The following is a 23,109-nucleotide window of genomic DNA, read 5'->3' as shown; positions in this document are numbered from 1 at the left end:
ATTTTGGTAGATTCTTGCAGTTTTCTTGCTGGATCCTCTATGAAAGGTACCTGTGAGCTGTGAGACCATTTCAGCATGATGTGGAGTTAGGGACTGCATCGAGGTGGTTCAAAATGAAGCTCGTTCTGGAGAGTTACCTCACGGTCGCACCTGCCAGAGTTTGGGAAATTGCAGTGCTTGGCTGTTGGTCCTGGCGTGGTGCAGTGTTGGGGGGCGCCAGCTGGTGTGTGGAATGCAGGACGCAGAGCCGGGAGAACCTGCCGGCAGGTGTCTGGAGCCTGAGATGCAGTTTCTAGTTTGCAGCGCATGGTGGCGCTTAGGTTTCCCTTGCCCTGCTAGCAGTCTCTAAGGCACCTCCGCCGCCACCTGCAGTCTCAACCAAACCTAGGTGGCGGGATGTGACGGCCCGAGCGTCCAATCGACTGCCAGGTTTTCGGCCACACAACGGCTCTAGCCAATGGGAGTCGGGGAGAGGCGCGGAGGGGGCGGGCCCCGCGGCATGCCAGGCAGAGGCGCGAGGCCCTCCTCCCGCCTCTCCGCCTACTCCAGCCTCCGCCGCCTCAGCTTCCCGAGCGAGCCCTGCGGCCGCCGGAGCAGCTCCCGCGGCGGAGCAGGAGCCGGATGGTCAGAGGAGCCCGGCAACCCCAGCAGCCGCGGAGTCGCCTGGCCCCCAGGTGGGGCGGGAGCTGGGTCGAGGTCGGGTTTGGGGATGGGGTGGGGGCGCGGGAGCGGGCCCAGGGGCAGCGGCTCGGGGCCGTGAAGCATTCGGGGCTCCGAGACGGGAGGGGCGGGGGGTTCTGGCTGAGGGGGGATTAGGGGGCGTCCAGGGGCGGGGGAGTGGGCTGGGCGGCGATCGCATCCTCGATGCCGGGTGAGAGGGGCGTGTGAGGGAAGGGACGCCGAGGGGTGAGACTGGGGGCGCAGGGCCGGGAGGGGCAGGGCGCGCGCGCCCCGCGGACGGGCCGTGGAATGCGGGGGGCGCGGGGCCGGGGGGGCGGGGCTCGGAGGGGCAGTGCACACTCGGGAGGGGGTGGGCACGCGAAAGGGGAGGCCGGAGGGGCTTTCGGGGGTGACGAGGCAGACAATGAGTAGGTGGAGGTGGGTGGTTTTGGGGAGCGGGGCTGTGACGAATAGGAGCTGAGGATGGAGTGAGGGACTAGCAGGGAGAGCAGGGTTTGGGCAAAGCAGACATTAGGGGAACCGTGAGTCCCAGGATTGCTTGGTCTTGGTAAATAGGGGAAACAGAGCATAAGGTGTTTGTAAGGTCAGGTCTGAGCTTAGCGAGCCTGTGGTCCTAGAGGGTGGTACGCTGAGTTTTTGACTGGCACAGTAGGGCCAGGAGATGTGTTCTTATATGTTACTTTTAGTTACCGTCTTATTTGTTTGGTTTGTAGACTGACTGGCATAGTGGAGAAACCACCTCGAAAACGGAAAAGCAGGTAAGGCAAAATGCCTTCCTATTTCGCTTCGTGTTTTTCCATTTGCTTGGCTACACCTATATGCCATACTGCATAGTTATACACTGTCAGTGGATGAAGTTTTTTATTTAGCTCCTTTCGTAATGAATATAACTCCATGCAAGACCTTTCTTTTGAGGAGGTCGGAGTACTACCTGTACCGTGTGTGTGTGTAAGATTATATGGGAAAGAGACGTGGGTAATTGAGAAATCCTAGTTTTTTACTTTAGCTATAATTTCAACTTCTTCACCAGCTCTGTTTAAAAAGCTGGTGTTTCGGGGCGTGGTCGGGGGGGCACCTGGCTGGCTCAGTTTGTGGAGCATGAGACTCTTGATCTCAGGCTTGTGAATTTGAGCCCCACATTGGGTGGAGATTACTTAAAAATAAAATCTTAAAAACAAAACGGAACTAATGTTGGGGCACCTGGCTGGCTTTTCTTGGTAGAGTGTGCGACTCTTGATCTCAGGGTGGTGAGTTCAAGCCCCGCGTTGGGCATAGAGCTTACTTTAAAAAATAAATAAAATATATTAAAAGCTAATGTTTATTGAACATCTACTATGTGCCAAGTACCATGTGCAAGTGCTTTATATGTATTATCTTCTATAATCTTAAGCACCCCAAGGAAGTATGTACTGTTATCACTATTTTGCAGAAGAGGGAAGTGAGGCACAGGGAGGCCAAGATCACTCATCTAATAAATAACGGAACCCACATCTGAATCCAGGCAGTCTGACTCCAGAACTTAGGCTCTTACCCATTGTACTATAATGCCTCTAATAAACATGCAATTGAAAATAGATTTTCTTACTGCTTTTTCTTTTATCATCATACGTAGTACATAGAGTCTAATAACTAATCAAACCATAGAAAAATAGAAACGGAGGGCTTAAGTAGTCCGTAGACAAGTGAATTACTACTTGAGTGATGAAGAAGAGCATATATCCATCCCACAGACATTTTTGTGTGCGTTCCACATGTCAGATACTATATAGCAATTCTGTGTGGTCATGAGAAGATTTCTTTTGCACAGATGTAGGCAGTGGTCTAGAGAGAAAGTAAGATACAGTAGCGAGGATGTGACCAGTAGGACCACTGTCATAGTTAATACTTGGTAAGTTACCGATGTTAGGACACAGAATACCTCAACAGTAAGTAGATATGAAATGCTGATGACAGAAGTGCTACCAGCCAAAGGTCCTTTGTCATTCTGGGTAGCCATATATGACCATAAAGCACTTGAAATATGGCTGGCATGGCTGAGGAATTGAATTTTAAATTTTATTAATTGTAATTAATTTAAATTCAAAAACTGGTACTTGACTCCCTGGAAAATATTCAGTATGTTTGGAAAAATTTGGGTATGTGAATCTACTTTTTCATCTGTAAGTTTTATGAAATCTATATACAGATCAAATATTTCCAGTGAAAATTTAATGTCCAAAACAAGGTGTGCTCTAAGTAAAAATACACATCAGATTTCCGATTAGTATGAAAAAATGAATGCAAAATTTCTTATTACTAATTTTTATATTGATTATATGATGAAATCATGTTTTAGATATATTGGATTAAATAAAAGTATTACTAAAATTATTTTCTTTTTTTTTCTTTTTTACTTTTCTAACATGGCTATACAAAAATTAAAAATTATATATGTGGCTTACATTACATGTTTTTTTGGGGACAGATTTTAACTCTCATTACTCCGCTGTCAGTCTCTTGCTGTGGCCTCCTGACTGCGTTCTCTACCTCAAATCTGTAATTCATTCATCATGCTGTGCAAGTTGATCTTGTAATTCTCCTGCTTCAGTCCTTCTATGGTTCCCCATTGCTTATTGAACATAATTCAGACTTTTTAGCCTAATGATAAAAAGAGACTGCCTTTGGGGTGTTTGGGTGGCTCAGTTGGTTGAGCATCCAACTCTTGATTTCAGCTCATGTTGTGATCTCAGGGTCGTGGGATCGAGCCCCTGCATCTGGCTCTGCTGAGCTTGGAGCTTGCTTGGAATTCTCTCTCTCCTTCTCCCTCTGTCCCTCTTCTCTCTCTCTCTCTTTTGCCGCCTCCCCCCCCCCCAAAGAGACTGCCTTTATTTCACTTCTGCTTGTCTTCCCAGTGACAGTTTAATACTGTGGCCATGGAAATTCTCACTACTGGACCTCTTAAATGTCTAATATTAAATGACTTAACTTTCTGGTGAATCCTGCACAATGAATGAATTGCTGAATGTAACTCTTATGTTCTGCTTGCCATTCCCAGAACTTATGTTCTCTCTTTGCTTTGGGTTTTTGCACATGATTTCTCTTTCTCTCTGGAATACTTTCTCCTTGTTCCTTGGCGAGCGAGCTCCTTTAAGACTGTTAGCTCAAATGTCACATCCTGTGTGTGGACTTTCCCACCCTCTCCTTCACCTAATCTGATCCTGTGATAACTTGTACATATGCCTAGGTATAATGATTTGGGCTGCATTTGAGTTCTAGCTCTGTCACATAAAAGTTGTGAGATCACACGTAAGTTAATAAACCTCCTTGAGCCTCAGTTCCCTCAGCTGTATATGGAAATAATATACATATATTATCTATATACGGCTGGCTGGCTCAGGTGGTAGAGCAGGCAACCCTTGATCTCAGAGTTGTGAGTTCAAGCCCCATGTTGGGTGTAGAGCTTACCTAAAAAAAAATTTAAAAACAAGTCAGGCTCTCTGCTCAGTGGGAGCCTGCTTCTCCCTCTCCCTCTGCCACTCCCCCTGCTTGTGCTCTCTCTCTTTCTCAAATAATTAAATAAAATCTTTAAAAAAAACTTTTAAAAAGAATAATTTAAAAAAAGAAGTCCAACCCTCAGAGGGTTATAAAGTGCTTAGTATAAATAGTACCTGGCACATAGAAAGTACACAATCAATTTTATGTTAAAAAAGCAGCCATCAAATACTCTGTATTTCCCGCCTCTTTTCTAAATGTATACAGGCTAAAGGATTAAAAATAAGGTATTAAGGCAAAGAAGAAACGAGAGAAGAATAATAAACCAGTGGCAAAGTTAGTATATAGACTAGAAAATACTGTAGTTACTAAAGATGGGTTCCGTATTTGGCTCTTAGTTTTCTCAAACAAAGCAAAGAAGAAAATAAAGCTCAACTTCCAGATTCATGGTGTTTATAAAATCAAACACGTGTTTGTTTGTTTTTTAAGATTTTGTTTATTTATTTGAGAGAGAGAGGGAGAGAGCAGGAGCAGGGGGAGGGCCAGAGGGAGAAGCACGGAGCCCCCTGGGGGGCTTGATCCCAGGGCCCTGGGATTGTGACCTGAGCCGAAGGCAGATGCTTGACGACTGAAGCACCCAGGTGCCCCCATATGCATGTTGTTTAAGAGAAGTACAACTTTTTTTGATTGTTAGTTTTTTTTTAAAGATTTTATTTATTTGACAGAGAGAGAGAGCACAAGCAGGGGAAGTGGCAGGCAGAGGGAGAGGGGGAAGCAGGTTCCCCACTGAGCAGAGAACTGGCCTCTGGGCTCCATCTCAGGACCCTGAGATCATGACCTGAGCTGAAAGCAGACGCTTAACCTACTGAGCCACGCAGGTGCCCCTTGATTGTCAGATCTGAGAAAAATTTGTCTCACTGGTCTTCATTGTGGGGACCTGTGTTTTGGGGGGAGGGAATCCTAATAATAAACATAGTAGTGAGTTTTTAAAGATTGCTTCTTATAATGCTTCTCAACCCAGGTTCATGTAATGCCAGTGAACATTCTCCAAAGAGCCAAATCAGTGTATAAGTATACATCTCACTGATGGCTGGCTTGGTTCAGAGATAAACAAGGATGAAGAAGCTGCAGGGATTCTGTTTATTCCCAGCATCTAGACTAGTGCCTGGCACTTAGAAAATAGTTGGTTGAATCATTGAATGAATGTGTCCTTAAATACTTCGCTATGAATATTATTTCTTTTCTTTTAATTAACAGATTTTTTTTACTGTCTTTGTTTTTTTAAGTTTATTTATTTAATTTTTTAAATAATCTCTCCTTCCAGCGTGGGGCTCAAACTTAAAACCCCGAGATTAAGAGTCACATGCTCTTCTCACTGAGCCAGCCAGGCGCCCCTAAAACTATTTTCTTAATAATACTGAGACCTTACTTGCCTTTTTTGCTATTATTCACTCTCATTCACAGTGGAATTTTCTGAGGCTACAAGTAGGAGTGATTTCACTTCAACTCTGAGGGCTAATGGAATATGTGTTTCTGTATTACTGTGTTTAAAATTTTTCTTTTACAATCTAATATAAATATCGATGGGTATACTCACAAAGATAGTTTTTAAGAGTTGTTAAGGGGCTCTCCTGCAACCAACAAGTTTGAGAGCTGTACGAGAGAACATATTGTAAGAAAGATTAAATTGTCCTTCACTCTCAATTCTTGGGATGCTCCTTTAACAGTAGGTCCCTCCTTGAGGCGCCTTTCCTTCCTCCAGAATTGCTGCCTCTGGGAGTCCCCAGTGTGGGCTTCCTGAATATTATTTCTTGTAACCAAGTTTTAGTAAGCATCAGGCAGCAATGAGTTGAGGCTTCTATTCTTAGTCAAGAATCATGAGAGCATGTATTTCGCATGTCTGATTAGGTCAGACCCTGATCAAGTCAGGATTTAGAACTGAACGGACCGCCAGCATACATCTCTGAAGAGGTCCTGTGGACAAGACCGTGATTTTCCCCAGAAAACAGTTCTGGAATTGCTCTAAAAATAGAGAACAAAATAACTAATTAAGGCCCTAAAGATGGATTATAAAGAAGGGATGTAATGATCCTAGCCAGAAATTTTTTATAGCTGTTATTATCAGTAGCATACTGTGGCCATAAAAACTCTCAATATCAAATGAAATGACTTCCTGATTAACACTTCAAGATGAATTAATTGTTGAACTTGGTCTTAAGCACCCCTTTGAGTTGGCCTGCTGTGTAGAGTTGTTGACTGTTATGCTATATATCCTGTTATAGTTGGGAAAATGGTTGCCAAAAGTATCATTTTTATTTTAGGGTAGTTGGTGTTAAGTCATTCTTTTTTTTTTTTTTTTAAGATTTTATTTATTTATTTGAGAGAGAGAGAATGAGAGACAGAGAGCACGAGAAGGAGGAGGGTCAGAGGGAGAAGCAGACTCCCCGCCGAGCAGGGAGCCCGATGTGGGACTCGATCCCGGGACTCCAGGATCACTACCCGAGCCGAAGGCAGTCGCCTAACCAACTGAGCCACCCAGGCACCCCAAGTCATTCTTTTTGATAGACATTAGTTAGTGGCTGAATTATTCCTTTTCTTAAGTTTTTATTTAAATTCCAGTTAGTTAACAAATAGTGTAATATTAGTTCCAGGTGTAGAATTTAGTGATTCAACACTTACATACAATACCTGGTGCTCCTCACGAGGGGACTTCTTAATCCCCAGCACCTATTGAATCCCACATTTCCCCGCCCTGCACTCCCCTCCCCCCTCGTATCTTTTGAGAACATTGCTAGTACACACCAAACTATAATAATGTTTAAGAAGAACTAAGATAATTTGAGATAAGCATTTCATACACTACTCTTATTAATTCTTCCTGTATTTTTTTCTCACTAAAACTTTTATTTCTTTATCTTAGTACATCTTTGTACCCTTAGCACTGAGTGGGTGCTCAGTAAAACTATAGTGAACCAGTAAATGCGTTGGTAGCAAGAGGGAGTTAGTGTAGGTTGGAGCTTTAGTGGTCCAAAATACTGTGACACTATTTAAGGACCCTGATAAACTGTACTAGACCGAAAGGAGTTTTAAGGTTAGGAAATTTGATCTCTATGTGGTTTTGGAAATTCTGAAGACCTCAACATGTCTGCTTAATAATGTTTGGGTTATGAGTTAGAACATCCTCTCATCCTATCAGGAACAAGACCCATTTGTTTGGATAGGATTCCTGTTGTTTAAAGCTTTACTGTATGATGTGGGGGTTTTTTTTTAGTGATGTGTTTTAAGCAAAGAGATCTAAGCATTTTTCTTTTAAAGATTTTATTTATTTGACAGAGAGAGAGATCACAAGTAGGCAGATGCAGGGCTCGATCCCAGAATGCTGGGTTCTTGACCCAAGCTGAAGGCAGACACTTAACCGACTGAACCACCCAGGCGCCCCGAGATCTAAGCATTTTGTTGGTATATGTAATTTGTTTGAATTACATTTGAATTCTAAAACCATTTAAATGCTCTCTAGTCCTGGGTGGGTACCAGGGATACAGACACAAGTAAGATTTGGCCCTTGCTGGGGTAAAACTCATGTGGTAGTGGAGAAGGCAGACCCAAACAATGGGACAGTGTAATGACTTTGTATGTATACAAAGGGTTTATAGTAATTCTGCATACGGGTAGTGAGGGCACTTTTCACAGACATCTCATCTAGGCCCTGGAGGTTTTTAGGAGGTTACTTTGGCATAGTGTGACTATTGAATGACAGAGTAGACCCTGGATGGATTGACTAATGACAAGATCTTAAGTGAGCTGAATTTAGGACCTGAACCAGGGCAGTGTCAGGTGTGGAAAGAAAGGTGTTTTTAGGGGTGCCTGGGTGGCTCAGTCTGTTAAGTGTCTGCCTTCAGCTCAGGTCATGATCCTGGGGTCTTGGGATCAAGCCCCACATCAGGCACCCTGCTCAGTGGGGAGCCTGCTTCTCCCTCTCCCTCTGCCCCTCCCCCCTGCTCATGCTCTCTCTCTCTCACTTGCTCTTTCTCTATCTCAAATGAATAAACAAAATCTTAAAAAAAAAAAAAAGGTGTTTTTAATAGTTTGGGCTGTGGTTTCAGTTTTTAGAGATTAAGCAGGGGCTCTCAAAAAGGGGCAGTTTTGCCTCCTGGGGGCATTTGGCAATGTCTGGAGGAGACATTCTTGGTTGTTAAACTAAGGGCATCTAGTGGGTGAGGCCAGAAATGATGTTAAACACCCTACAATGTGTAGAGTGGCCTCCCACGTCGAAGAATTATTCAGCTCAAATTGTCAGTGATGCTGAAGTCGAGAAAACCTGGACTAGAGTCGAATCCCAGCTCTTCCAAATACTGCCTTTGGGCTCTGGAACAAAGTATAGATTTAATCTTTGAACCTGTTTGCCCTTTTGCAAAAAGCAGGTGTTGACAGTACTTCCTTTGGAGGATTATTCCCCCCCTCCCAATAGCATGTAAACTGTGAATGCAGAGATTTTTGTCTATTTAAAAAATAGATTCATTGAAGTAATGAATGTAAAGTACATGATAACAGTTACTGACATGTATTAAATATTTAATAAATGATACCTGTGAGTGTTATTAGTTTAAATATTTTTATTTTGCCTTTCCTTCTAGTCTTTTTAAAAACATGTTGATCCGAGGTATTATTAGTGTAAAAAAAAAGTGCACCAATTTTAAGTATGCAATTTGATGAGTTTGACAAATGTATACATTGTGTAACCACCCACTGTAATTATGATCTTGAACCTGCCATTGCTACCCTCCCCACCCCCACATTTGCTCATGTTGCCTTGTTGTCATGATTCTGGGAACCGCTAATCTTTCTTCCCTATTACTATAGCTTTGTTTTTTCTAGAATCTCATGTAAGTAAATCATTCATTAGATAGTCTTTTGTGTCTAGCTTCTTCCACTTGGCATAATGCTGTTGAGATTCATCCATGTTCTTGTTCATAACTGTAGTTAATTTCTTCTTATCACTTGGGAGCAATGTATGTATGTTTTTACATTGTATGATTTTACCGTAATTTGTTTATGCATTCACCAGTTGACAGACATTTGGCTTGTTTCTGGTTTTTGGCTAGTATGAATGCATCTGTTAATGAACAGTTGAGTTAAGTCTTCGGGCAGATATGTTTTCATTTCTCTTGAGTAGATAGATGCCTACGAGTGGGCTTGCTGGGTCTTACGGTAAATGTATGTTTAATTTTTTAAGAAATTGCCAGACTGTTTTCCAAAGTGGCTGTACCATTTTGCATTCCCACCAGCAATGTTTGGGATTCCATGTGTTCCATATCCTTGCCAATATTTGGTATTGCCATTCTTTTTCTTTTAAAAAGCTTTATCAAGGTATAATGGCATACAATAAGCCACACATATTTAAAGTGTACAATTCGATAAGTTTTGACACACGTGTATACCCTTGAAACCATTACCATTGTTTGCCTAGGGGTATATATCATTATGTTTTTAATTTGCCTTTCCCTAGTGATTGATCGTGTTGAACATCTTTTAATGTATTTATTGGCCATTCATAAAACTTCTTTTGTGAGTTTTCTTTTCAAATCTTTTGTCCATTTTTTATCAGTTGTTTGTCTGTATACAGTTATAAGGGTTCTTTATTCTGGAAACAAATGTTTTGCAGATATTTTCCCCCAGTCTATGGCTTGCCTTTTCCCTGTCTTCACCGTATCTTTAGCTTGAATACAGTTTGGATGGCAACCCTTTTAATGGAGACAGCAGAGACAGGGGCAAATTTGGAAGGGTAAGATTATGAGTTTATTTTGACTCTGTGGAGTGTAAAGTGCTTCAGAGTTCGCCGTCTCTCACCAGGCAGGTGGAAATATGGGTCTGGAGCTGAAAAGGGCGTAGGGCTTCAGATACAGAGTTGGAAGTCATCAGTTACCCAAGTTATGCAAATGAACGAAATAACTAACGGAGACCATCTTGAGTGAAATGTGAAGAAGAGTAGAGCGTTGTAATAGCATGGTGTGGAAATAAACCAGACTGCTTTCTGTTTTTTGGATGTTCTTTGCAGTATTATCTGTCCATTGCAGTTTTTCTGTATGTAGTCATCAAACAAGTAATGTTTATCTCTGGGAGATAGATCTCCATACTCTTTAGTGAGGAACAGATTCTGGAGGTAGTTATATTGAAAACCAGGTGAACATTTTCCAGTTTACACTGAAACACAGAAATATCCTCTACTTAGAGAGTTTGTGTATGATGGTGTTTCCCTTAGTAACATCCCTACAGAAATGCAGTGGTTTTGGTAAAGCTGTTTCTTACAGCATGTGTCAGTGAAAACCTAGGACATACCAAAATTCAGTTCTGCAAAAACAGATTTTACAGGGCCCAAGATAGTATGGTCAAAGTGCTGAGCATTTTCATGGTAATATTTTACTCAAGAATAAAACCTAGACTGGCTCAAGCAGTGATTTTTTAAGGGTGTTAAGAAATGAGCCCAGGGGCGCCTGGGTGGCTCAGTTGGTTAAGCATCTGCCTTTGGCTCAGGTCATGATCCCAGGGTCCTGGGATCGAGCCCCACATCGGGCTCCCTGCTCCGCGGGAAGCGTGCTTCTCCCTCTCCCTCTGCCGCTCCGCCTGCTTGTGTTCCCTCTCTCGCTGTGTCTCACTCTGTCAAATAAATAAAATAAATAAAATAAAATAAAGTAAAATAAAATAAGCCCAAAGATTCATTGGGACTAATTCAAGGGCTCCCTGGAGGGTGGGAGTAGGTAGAAGAAAGTTAAGCAGGCTAGCCTCTAAGGCTCCACTTTGACTTTTATGTATGTATGTGTGCATATATGTCTGTATGTGTATTTTTAATGTGGAAAATTTCAAATACAGACAAAATTAGAAGGCTTAAATTGTTCATCCAGCTTCAATAATTATCAATTGAATCTTGTTTCATTTATATATCCTCGTACTCTACCTGAAACATATGCCATACATGGTATTCGTCTAAATATGGTAGTATGTGTTGTTGAAAGATAAGGACTCTTAAAACACATTACAATACCATTAACGATAACTTAAAAATTAACAGTATTCCCCTAGTATCATCAAATATCTTGTCAGCGTTTAGATTTCCACATTTGGCTGATCGTTTTTTAAAATGTCTGTTTGTTCAGGGTGTGTGGGTGGCTCAGTTGGTTAAGCATCCAAGTCTTGATTTCAGTTCGGGTCGTGATCTCAGGGTCATGAGATTGAGCCCCACCTTGGGTTCTGTGCTCAGTGGGGAGTCTGCTTGAGATTCTCTCCATTCTCTTTTTGCCCCTCCCCTCCTCTAAAGTAAATAGATCTTTTATTTTTTATTTTTTAATTTTTTTAAAGATTTTATTTATTTATTTGAGACAGAATGAGAAGAGCGAGCACATGAGAAAGGGAAGAGTCAGAGGGAGAAGCAGGCTCCCTGCCGAGCAGGGAGCCCGATGCGGGACTCAGTCCCAGGACTCCAGGATCATGACCTGAGCCGAAGGCAGTCGCTTAACCAACTGAGCCACCCAGGCGCCCTGTAAATAGATCTTTTAAAAGAATAAATAAAAATAGAATGTTTGTTCAAATCAGGATCCAGGTCAGGTTTGTAGCTTGCAATTTGTTGATTAGATCTCAAGTTCTTTTAAGTCTGTAGTTTTCCCACTCTATTTTTCCCCATGCTCTTTATTTGTTGAAAGAAGTATGTTTGTTATTAAGAGTTTCCCACAATCTGGGACGCCTGGGTGGCTCAGTCAGTTAAGCGTCTGCCTTCGGCTCAGGTCATGATTGTAGAATCCTGGGAGCCGAAGGCAGACGCTTAACGACTGAGCCACCCAGGCACCCCAATAAATAAAATCTTAAAAAAAAACTACCAAGAATAATGAGTTGTAAAAGATATCCATAAATTAGTAAATTAATTGACTATATAGTAGGGCTACGAATTTTTTTTAAGATTTTATTTGTTTATTCCAGGGGGTGGCACACAAGCCGGGGGAGGGGCAGAGGAGGAGAAAGAGGGACAAGCCGACTTTGTACTGAGTGCAGAGCCTGATGTGGGGCTTGATCCCACAACCTTGAGATCATGACCTGAGTCCAAACCAAGAGTCAGACATTCAACCAACTGAGCCACCCAGGTGCCCTAGTAGGTACGAATTTTATTTCACAAAATCAGGTAACCAAGAAATGTTACAATATTTTAATTCCTTCACATGAAATTAAATCCAACCTTGGGACATGTGCCCCTCCCACCCCCAATCCACCACACTGATGAAAAATTCAATCTCAGTGATTAAGAATGGGCATCCTCCCCTCCTTAGGGTTGTATAAGAATCTGGGAGCCTTATGAGGAGCCAGGCAAAGGGTGAAAGGTAAGTTTTCAGTTCATAATGGCTGTGACTGGTAAGAATGTTGTCTGAGAGAGTATGGTTCCTTGATGTTTGGTGGTTCTGACAGTTATGGCCCACTTCAGGCACATGAATTTTTGCTAAGTATGGGGACTCCAGTGTAGAAGTTTCAGCTTTCCTAGGTATAGCACACACCCATTAACCTCCCAGGACCTGTCATTTATCTAGAGCACTGCCAGGAAGTGGGGTTGCAGGCCCCCTCTTTTTGTGGGTCCTGAAGAAGTCCTTCCCCTTACTAGATAATTCACTCCTTTTTTCTTCTTGTTTCTGCCTTTCTGCCCTCAAAGGTACTGTTCTTCCACCCTTCCCTCAGCATCATCTCCTCAAGGAGCTCACATTTTCAGAAAACAAGCAAAACCTCCCTTGAGGCTAGGACTGTCTTGGAGACGGGAATACAGTGAGAATAAAACATTCATTGATGTCTTAATAACTATCCAGCTACTTTTTTTTCCTTCAATAATTCTTTAGTCCCTGTGGTGGTTTTAAAGATCTGTCCACAAATTCTTTGCTTCTCCTTTCTTTAAAAGATGGAGCTTAATTCTCCTCCCCTCGAGTGTGGGATGGACTTTGTGTCTCCCTTCTAGTGGCTAGAAAACGGCGGAAGTGATGAGACCTCACATCCCAGATCAGGTCGTCAGGAGACTTAGGCTTGTCTTGTGTGTACTCTTTCCCTCTCTCTCTCAAATCACTTGCTCTATGGGAGACTAGCTGCCATGACTTGAGGCTGCCCTGGATAGACGAGAGCCACTTGCCATGTTGTGAAGACAGGCAGCCAATGTCGAGGGCCACAGGGTAAGAAAGAAAGCCTGCCAGCAAGCACGTGAGTGAGCTTGGAAGAGAGTCCTGCATTGGTTGAGCTTGAGATGACTACAGTCCTGGCCAACAGCCTGACTCACTATCCTGGCTTCACAAGGGCTGAGGTATGTAAGCCTGTGATTTGGGGGGTGGGAAGGGTCTCCTTTCATTCGACACTGGCTCTGTTGTACCCAAGGGATCAGTCTCTGGCTAAGCTTTCTCTCCTTCTGGGTAGGTCTCTGATGGGCATTGGGAGAGAGAGAGAGAGAGAGAGAGAAAGAGAGAGAGAGAGAGTGTGTGTGTGTGTGTGTGTATTTGTATGTTTTGGAAGCAGCTATCTTTTGATTAAAGGCATTGCAGGACAACTGACTTTCAGGCAGTGATGTGTGCCTGTCGTAATAGCCAAATCTCTAACCATTTGCTTTCCTCTTCAGAGTCTTTGCTCTGTCCCTGATCTTTTGTCCCACAGATTGGGAGGTAGTCCATGCTCATATTCATTCCTATTAAGGCAAGAGCCAAAAGGTTGTTGCCCGATGAAATTCAGTTTTCCTCTGCCTGGTATCTGTCACTAGGTTTTGAACTTTTTTTCAACCCCTTCTTGGCTATCTGGGAAGAGTGGGTGATGGTTAATTTTATGTATCTACTTGACTGGTGCCTAGATATTTGGTCAAAATTGTGGGTGTGTGTCAGGCTGTTTCTGGGTGACAGTAACATTTGAATTGGTAGACGGAGTAAAGTAGATTGACCTTCCCAATGTGGGTGGGCCTCATCCAATCAGTTGAAGACCTGAAAAGAGCAAAAAATCTGAATAAGAGGTAACTCCCCCTGCTAGACTGCTTGAGTTGGGACATCAGTCTTCTCTTGCTTTCAATTTGAGGTGAAACCTTGCTCTTCTTGGGTCTTTAGCCTGCTGGCTCTCAGCCTGGAACTTAAACCATAAGCTTTCCTGGTTCTCCAGCTTTCAGACTCCAACTAGAATCATACCATCGGCTCTCCTGAGGTCTCCAGTTTGTTGACTGCAGATCTTGGGACTTTTTGGCCTCCATAATTGTGTAATCCAATTCTTTATTATCTATCTATCTATCTATCTATCTATCTATCTATCTATCTAGACACACACACACATCCTATTGGTTCTGTTTCTCAGGAGAACTCTGACTGATACATAAGCCTCATCTTTTTTGTGGCCTTAGTTTCATCCCTAGGTTGCCAGAGTGCTCCTAAATTTGTCGTAGCTTCTGCATAATTAGCTGTGGGTTCTCTTCATGGATGCAGTCTGCCGTGAAATGTCCATCTTCACCACGAGCTGAACAAAAGGAGAAATGCTTGTGTTTTCATAAACTTGGCAGCTGTTTTGGAAACATTGCACACTAAAGCTAGGCATCATTCTTTATATTCTTGTTTTGCGGTTGGGTTTCCTTCTCCCAAGCTCTCTCCATATACTCCCATGGGCCTCAGAAGCATATGTGCCTGTTTGGCAGGATCCTGGGCATTCTTCCTGGATGGAGGAGCCCATGATGAAGGTGCTCACACATGGTTTTCCAAAAGCCTGCAAAGTGGCAGTCAGAACTGTTAAAGTTTTATTTATTTATTTATTATTTATGTATTTATAAGTAATCTCTACACCCAACATGGGGTTTGAACTCAGGACAATGAGATCAAGAGTTACGTGCTCTTCTGACTGAGCCAGGCAGGTGCCCCAGAATTTTTAAGTTATTGTGATAATTCCAAACTGTAGCATTATCTACATATTTTTAGAGAACAATTGGCCCTCCTCCCCCAAAGACTTTAGATTTAGAACAGTTGCCATTAGCCTGTCTTTCTAACAATAGATAAGCAAGTCATTTATCTATTGTGGTGACTCCTAGCTGGTGATAATGAAATTGTCATCAATGAGTAAGAGATTTCTTACCTTTTTTAAAAAATAGGAATATGTATCTATATTGTCTCAAACCAGTTTTAAGCTATTGAGATACAAGTTTAAAAGAAGGGGAATGCTTTTAATAATTTATACAAGAATTATAGAATCTGTATTGGGAAAGATTCATTACTGAATTCAGCAGTAAGCACAGTAGGAGAAATCCTACTGTAACATACCAGAAAAGGAGGTCCTTTGAAATTCCTCAGTCTCCGTCTTTTCAAATATGGTTTACTTACATGTTCATTAATTGCTGACATGTATTTCAGTGTTCCTAAGAATTTTATCTGAATCAAATGTCTCATGTACCTGCTATTCGTATTTTATATGCCCTTGTGACAAAATACCAATGGCATTTAGTAGAGGTGTTAGTGAGTTCAAGGTACTTCTCTCATTGTTGATTTTTCTTAATAACCAGTTAGCGGGCCCCTGGGTGGCTCAGTCGGTTAAGCATCTGCCTTCAGCTCAGGTCATGATCCCAGGGTCCTGGGATCAAGCCCTGTGTCAGGCTCCCTGCTCATTGGGAAGTCTGCTTTTTCCTCATCTTCTGCCCCTCCCCACTGCTCATGCTCTCTCTCTCTCAAATACATAAGTAAAATCTTAAAATAAAACAAAACGAAACAGATAACAAAACCACAATTGTTATATATATGGCCATAGAATTTTTTAGTTTTAAAAAGAGGTTCTTATACCTGAAAACATTGGAAACCACTGGATTAGATATCTTTGGAGCTATTTCTAGCTCTGATATGTGGGAGAGAACTGTGGCTTAGGGATGGAGTCTGTTTAAGGATGTGTGTGAAGAGCATCCCAGAGCATGCTGGTGAAATCCCCAGGGCTTTGGCTGGTTTCTAGTCACTCCTTTTCTTTTTTTTTTTTCCCTACATGCCCTAGGGGTTTGATTCATCTTTTTTCTAAGAGTCATTTGGTAATCTGTTGTTGCCTCTGCCCATAAACCTATCTTCTTTGAAAGAGAATGCAGGTGCCTCAGCTTTCCCTTACCTTGTTAACTCTGAAAGTGTTTGATGCTTTTTCAATTTCAAGGGTTTTTACTGCCAGTAACAATAGAGAATGAAATGAATGAATAAAATCTTATGCATTTTAGAATTGAGAATTTTATTAAAAATAAGAGGTTTCCCTAACCTTTGTTGAAGAGTAAATGAGTAGAGCTCAATTTTCTAGTAGTTGCTGCAATAAAGGCAATAAACTAAGTGATGTCAGAAGTTTCTTCCAACTCAAATATCTTTAATTTTTAGGGAGAGGTTACTCACTTTCCTTCATTTTGTCACTCTCTTAATCTGGGAAGTACCTAACCATCTTTTCTTCTCTTTTTCTCTATCGTTTGTCCCTGAAGATAATTACTTGTAGGCCATCGAATTCATTTCATCACAGAGGAGGAGAAGCTCCAGGTTATTGTTTTCAGTCTCTCTCTCTTTTTTTAAAGATTTTATTTATTTATTTGACCCAGAGAGAGAGAGAGAGTACAAGCCATGGGAGTGGCAGGCAGAGGGAGAGGGAGAAATAGCCCCTGTTTTCAGTCTCTTTACCTGTTGCTTTTTGCCGGGTTCATTCCACATGTTCTCCTCACATTGTGACCTTGACACTCCTTCCATCTGCTCTTGTGGTTTGTGTCCCCGTCTCTTAACCAGAGCAGGCCTTTGCAGCCGTCTTCACCAATAGAGCATGGCTCAGGCACAACCGTCTGACTCATGGGGCTAGGTCACAGAAATGCCATGTGCGGGCGCCTGGGTGGCTCAGTCGGTTAAGCGACTGCCTTCGGCTCAGGTCATGATCCTGGAGTCCTGGGATCGAGTCCCGCATCGGGCTCCCTGCTCGGCGGGGAGTCTGCTTCTCCCTCTGACACTCTTCCCTCTCGTGTTGTCTCTCATTCTCTCTCTCAAATAAATAAATAAAATCTTAAAAAAAAAAAAAAAAGAAAGAAATGCCATGTGCTTCTACCTTCCTCTCTTGGGATACTCACTTTTGGAACCAAGTTCCCAGGCTGTGCTATGAGGGCACAAGTGAGAGTCTGTGTGAGAGAAACTGAAGCTCCTGGCCCTCAGCCCCCGCTGAACTCCCAGCTGACATGTAGCCTCAGCTTGCCAGCCATGTGAGTGAACCATCCTAAAAGTGGATCCTAATCCTCCAGATCCCCATCATACAGCCCCAGTGGGTGCCCATGTAGAGCAGAGAAGAGCTGTCCCTGCCAAGTCCTACCCAACTGCAGATTGATTCACAAGCACAATTAAAGACTGTTGTTTTAAGCCGCTCAGTTATACAATAGTGGGTGACTGACTTGCTATTCCATTTTGCCAGAGTTTGGAGAAGAGACCGTACTATATATTAACATGCTTCAACTTAGAAACAAGACATATTTCCACCTTCAGAACCGCTGTTAGTATCATAAAAGAAGAAAAACAGATTCTGTGTCCTCTTCCCTTGTAGATTTTTGTCTCCTAGGCTTTCATTTTATGTATTTATTAAATTATGGGTCTTTTTAATTTAAAGAGTAGTACAAAATAGCAAAAATTGGAAGTAATGTCCCTGCCCAGACAACTCCATTCTTATGTCCTTCTGATACAGAAGGTTGTATGCATGTTAATAATGAGCAGTGACTTTGGAATGATTCAGGTGAGGTGTGTGACCCTGGAAAACAACATCCTCTTTGTAACTCAGTTTCTTGTATAAAATGGTTTCTACTTCATAGGGTTGTTGTGAGTCTTCAGTGCTATATACATACAAAGTGTTTAGATAGTGCCTGTCACAAAATGTTGGCTCTTCATTAATACTGCTGGTCACTATTACTGTTAATGGCATTATTATTTTTAGACAAGGGAGGGGAAGGATAGCCAGCAGAAAGGTTGCAGTCTGAAATGATGGAGTAAATATTCCTACAGTGTTAGGGACAGAGGGATGTCGGGAAGTCTAAAGTGCCTAAAGAATTAATAAATGTGTTTTAGATTTTTATAAGGCTTAAAGTTGCACTTAAGAGGTGAAGACCAGAGGGACTCCTTTGGGAAAGAAGATTAGGGAGAAGGTGATGAAATTTCAGAATCAGGGTGGGCTGTTGCTGGTTTTTGGACTTCTTGATAATGATTGGCATTTACTGATATATTAGCCAGTGATTTCTCATATATATTACCTGTTGTCACTAGTTCATTTTTTTTTTTAAAGATTTTATTTATTTATTTGAGAGAGAGAGAATGAGAGAGAACGAGAGGGAGGAGGGTCAGAGGGAGAAGCAGACTCCCCGCTGAGCAGGGAGCCCGATGCGGAACTCGATCCTGGGACTCCAGGATCATGACCTGAGCCGAAGGCAGTCGTTTAACCAACTGAGCCACCCAGGCACCCATTAGTTCATTTTTTTAGCAAGCCCTTTTAAATTTATTAATGAATACTTTACATGCAATAAAATGTATAGATCTTAAGTATTTGGTTCAACTATTTGTTTTTTTTGTTTGTTTGTTTTAAAGATTTTATTTATTTATTTGAGAGAGAGAGAATGAGATAGAGCATGGGAGGGGGGAGGGTCAGAGGGAGAAGCAGACTCTGCCAAGCAGGGAGCCCGATGCGGGACTCGATCCTGGGACTCCAAGATCATGACCTGAGCCGAAGGCAGTCGCTTAACCAACTGAGCCACCCAGGCGCCCTCAACTATTTGTTTTTATCAATTCCTAATTGTTTAGTGTTCAGGTTGATTACAGAGTAGAGTCAATGAACTAAATGGGAGGAGGGGACCAAGGGAAGATAACTCCCAGGTTGCTCATTGGTGCTTATTATCAGGTCGGGTCTATGTTTGTTACTTCATTAGAGGACAGATGGTATTGTTCCCATTTACAAATAGAGAAGCTGAGGCTCAGGAAAGTAAAGTGATTTACCTAGAGTAACACAGCTAGCAAGTGGCTCAGGCAGGACAAAACACAGTTTTTTCTGTCTCTATGATATTTTTGCGGTTCCAGAGTGAAATAGTGACACTGGCATTTTTTTTTTTAAACTTTAGTGGAGATCATTTCCTATGAGGGTTTATTAAAGTCCCATAAGTAAAATGAAAACGATTCTTGAAATGCATGTCTTCTAGTTTCAAGTACTTCAAATTTCCTCAAGCTACTAAAACCATTATTTTTAATTTTACCATTTTCTGTAATTGACATAGTGTAGCTTATCAGATATTCCTCTCCAATGGCTAAGGTAATTAGGTAAAATTAGTTGTTTGGGATAACCTAGTGCAATTTTACTTTTAACGTAAAAGTAAATAAGAAAATAAAGAAAATAAAGACCATTAAGAATGAAAAGAAGTCTGTTTCTAGACAGTTTATGCTATTACACATCTCTTAGATATAAGATTTAAAGGTAGAACTGTAAGTGATGTTAGTTAATTTTCCTGGATAACAAATGACCTTGTGCTCAAGACTAGATGATGGACAAGTAATTTGATACGTTACCGAGTGGAGAAATCTTCAGGTGCAGGAATGTAGTCTTTGATTCAATCAGCATGGTATTCCTGAAGCTCTCAGATTTTTCTTTCTTCTCTCATATTTTACATTGTTTTATCCTTTGCAGCATATTCTATTTCTTTGTGTGTGTTCTATTTGAAAATTGACACTACATAAAGAAATAAAGGTAACAGATGGAAAGGTAAATGAGAGCTGAGCCATTCATTTTCAGAAATTCTTTAAAATTTTGTTTATTGGGGCACCTGGGTGGCTTAGTCAGTTAAGCATCTGCCTTTGGCTCAGGTCATGATCTCAGGGTCCTGGGATCGAGCCCCGTGTCAGTCTACCTGCTCAGCGGGGAGTCTGTTTCTCCTTCTCCCTCTGTGGTCTCTCTTGCTCTCACTGTCTCTCAAATAAATAGAAATCTTAAAAAAATAAAATAAAAATGTTCTTTATTTTATGAAAAATGCTAGCTCTGAAAATGGGGTCATTAAGACAGATTTCATGTGCAGCCAGTCGTTTAACAGATATTCTAAAAGTATCTAGGTATGCTTTGTACTTTTTTTTTTAAATATTCTGAGGACTTTTAATGGATAGTTTACTTGACATTCTCAAGAATACTAAAAGCAGGGGCACCTGGGTGGCTCAGTTGGTTAAACATCTGCCTTCAGCACAGGTCATGATCCCGGGGTCCTGGAATCGAGCCCCACATTGGGCTCCCTACTCAGTGGGGAGCCTCCTTCTCCCTCTCCTTCTACCCGTCCACCCCCCCACTCATATGTTTCATTCAAATAAATAAAATTTTTAAAAAATCTTTAAAAAAAAAGAATACCAAAAGCAGAAAATGGTTTTCCCTTAACATATTGTTGATGTTTTCATCTTTTAGATTTTTCTCAGTTTCTCTCTTTTTTTTTTAAAGATTTTATTTATTCATTTGAGACACAGAGATACAGAGAGAGAGAGAGCATGAGCAGGGAGAGAGGGAGAGGGAGAGGGATAAGCAGGCCCCCTACTGAGCCAGGAGCCAGACGTGGATCTCGATCCCAGGACCCTGGGATCATGACCTGAGCCAAAGGCAGACGCTTAACCTTCTGAGCCACCCATGCGCCCCTCTTTCTTTCTTTCTTTCTTTTTTTTTTAAGATTTTTTCACTCATTTATTTGAGAGAGAGAGCAAGATAGAGAGCACGAGCAGGGGGAGCAGCAGAAGGAAAGGGAAAAGCAGGTTCCCTGCTAAGCTCTATCCCAGGACCCCAAGATCATGACCTGAGCCGAAGGCAGACAGACGCTTAACCAACTGAACCACCCAGGTTCCCTGATTTTTCCTAGTTTCTTATAAACTGGTAAACATCTAAGAGTTTCTGTAATACAGCTTTACTTGTAATAAAAAAATTTTAAACGTCTCAAGTTAAATTCAGTATTTCATATGGCAATCTGCCCTGTACTCTCAACATCCCTTTCTCTGCTCTACTTTTGATTTTTTTAATTAAAAAAAGTGTTGGATTTTAGGGGCACCTGGGTGGCTCAGTCGGTTAAGTGTTCAGTTCTGTTTCAGCTGAGGTTGTGATCTCAGGGTTGTGAGAACAAGCCCCTGCATTGGGCTCTGAGCTGGCTGTGGAGCCTACTTAAGATTCTCTTCTCTCCCTCTCTGACTGCCCCTCCCCCCATTAAAAAAAGTTGTGGGTTTTTTTTTTCCCCCATTCATTCAATCTAGGTTTTGCTTTCTAGAGGTCTTCTTCCTTTACTAGAATGTAAGGTCTGTGAGGACAGGAATGTATGTTTGTTTATAAAGCACAGAAAATATCTGGAATGCGATAGGTATTTAAGAAATACCTTGTTGAGGGGCGCCTGGGTGGCTCAGTTGTTAAGCGTCTGCCTTCGGCTCAGGTCATGATCCCAGGGTACTGGGATTGAGCCCCACACTGGGCTCCCTGCTTAGTGGGAAGCCTGTTTTTCCCTCTCCCACTCCCCCTCCTTGTGTTCCCTCTCTTGCTGTGTCTCTCTCTCTGTCAAATAAATAAATAAAATCTTCTAAAAAAATAAATAAAAATAAGAAGAATAAATTTTTTTTTTTTAAAGATTTTTATTTATTTATTCATGAGAGACAGAGAGAGAGAGAGGCAGAGGGAGAAGCAGGCTCCCAAGGAGCAGAGAGCCTGATGCGGGACTCGATCCCAGGACCCTGGGATCATGACCTGAGCCGAAGGCAGACGCTTAACCATCTGAGCCACCCAGGCGCCCTAAGAAGAATAAAATTAATATCTTTGTTCCCACTGGCCAACTTTAAAATTAGTATATTATCACTATCTTGGAAGTTCCTTATATGCCTCTCTTCTATGGCATTCACCTCCTCCCCTCACCAGTTAGAGGAAAGCACTATTTGAAATCATTTTCATTTCCTTGCATTTTCTTCCATGGTTTTACAACATATGGATGTAACTGTACATATATTGTTTAGTTTTAGATTTGGTAATCTTTATATACATGAAATCATACTGAATTTGTTCTTTGGTTTGCTTTATTCATTCAACATTAGGAGTTTGAGATCTATTCATGTTGATGCACATAGATGTGTGCCATTCGTTTTCACTGTTACATAGTATTCAGTTACTTGACTGTGTCACAATTTTTTTTTCAAAGATTTTATCCATTTATTTGAGAGAGAGTATGAGAGAGAGAGAGAGCGCAAGCAGTGGGGAGGGGTAGAGGGAGAAACAGACTCCCTGCTCAGCGGGAAGCCCGATGCAGTACTCGATCCCAGGACCCTGGGATCATGACCTGAGCCAAAGGCAGATGCTCAACTGACTCAGCCACCCACGTGCCCAACTGTGTCAGAATTTATCCATTCTCCTATGGATAATTGAATTGTTCTAAGTTACAAACAATGCAAGCACAAACATTTTTTTAAAGCATCTCCTGTACGTGTGCAAGAGTTTTTTAGGGTATACGTCTAAAGACTTTCTGGGTCATATAAAATGGGTATTTTCAGCTAAATATTGACATTGTTTTCTGAAGTGGTTGTACCAGTTTACACTCCCATCAGCTACTTTTGTGAGAATTCACTGTGAAGTTGTTCCTTTATTCCCCCTTTTCATACTATACTCTTTGATAGGAAATCATTATGTGCAGTCCATACTTAAAGAACGGGTGTTATGTGTCACTTCTTTGAAGACAAAGTATGTAAATTATTTTAAATTCTTCTTTATAGGAGACTTGTCTGTTCTCCATTTATTTATTTGTCTATTTATTTATATTTAGGCATTTATTTATATAATTGGATTCATGGATTTTTTTTCTTTTTCTTTTTTTTTTAAAGATTTTATTCATTAGAGAGAGAGTGCGTGCTCAAGCATGAGTGGAAGGGGTCGGGATAGATGGAGAGGGAGAAGCCAGGGAGTCCGATGGGCTGGATC

General features: G+C 41.7%; 1 protein-coding gene across 4 annotated transcripts in view; it reads left to right on the top strand.

The window, feature by feature from the left end:
- Positions 1–545: 545 nt before the first annotated feature.
- Positions 546–23,109, top strand: part of SCAI (suppressor of cancer cell invasion) — a 142,089-nt gene continuing 119,525 nt past the window's right edge. For 3 of the 4 annotated variants that reach the window (XR_010407840.1, XM_064579871.1, XM_045883142.3), the window contains exons 1-2: positions 546–674; positions 1,395–1,439. Coding sequence is in view for 2 of the 4 variants with exons in the window: in XM_064579871.1 (XP_064435941.1) it covers positions 622–674; positions 1,395–1,439 (98 nt within the window). In the remaining 2 variants the exon portion in view is untranslated. The remainder of the gene's footprint in view (positions 675–1,394; positions 1,440–23,109) is intronic. The other variant, XM_064579870.1, reaches the window with a different exon arrangement.

The sequence above is a fragment of the Mirounga angustirostris genome, unplaced genomic scaffold, assembly GCF_029215605.1.
Source record: "Mirounga angustirostris isolate CCGP_5_RB_7025 unplaced genomic scaffold, mMirAng1.0.hap1 SCAF_15, whole genome shotgun sequence".
In the NCBI taxonomy this organism is placed as follows: domain Eukaryota; kingdom Metazoa; phylum Chordata; class Mammalia; order Carnivora; family Phocidae; genus Mirounga; species Mirounga angustirostris.
Note: the sequence above shows the minus strand (reverse complement) of the source record. Positions and strands in the feature narration are given on the sequence as shown.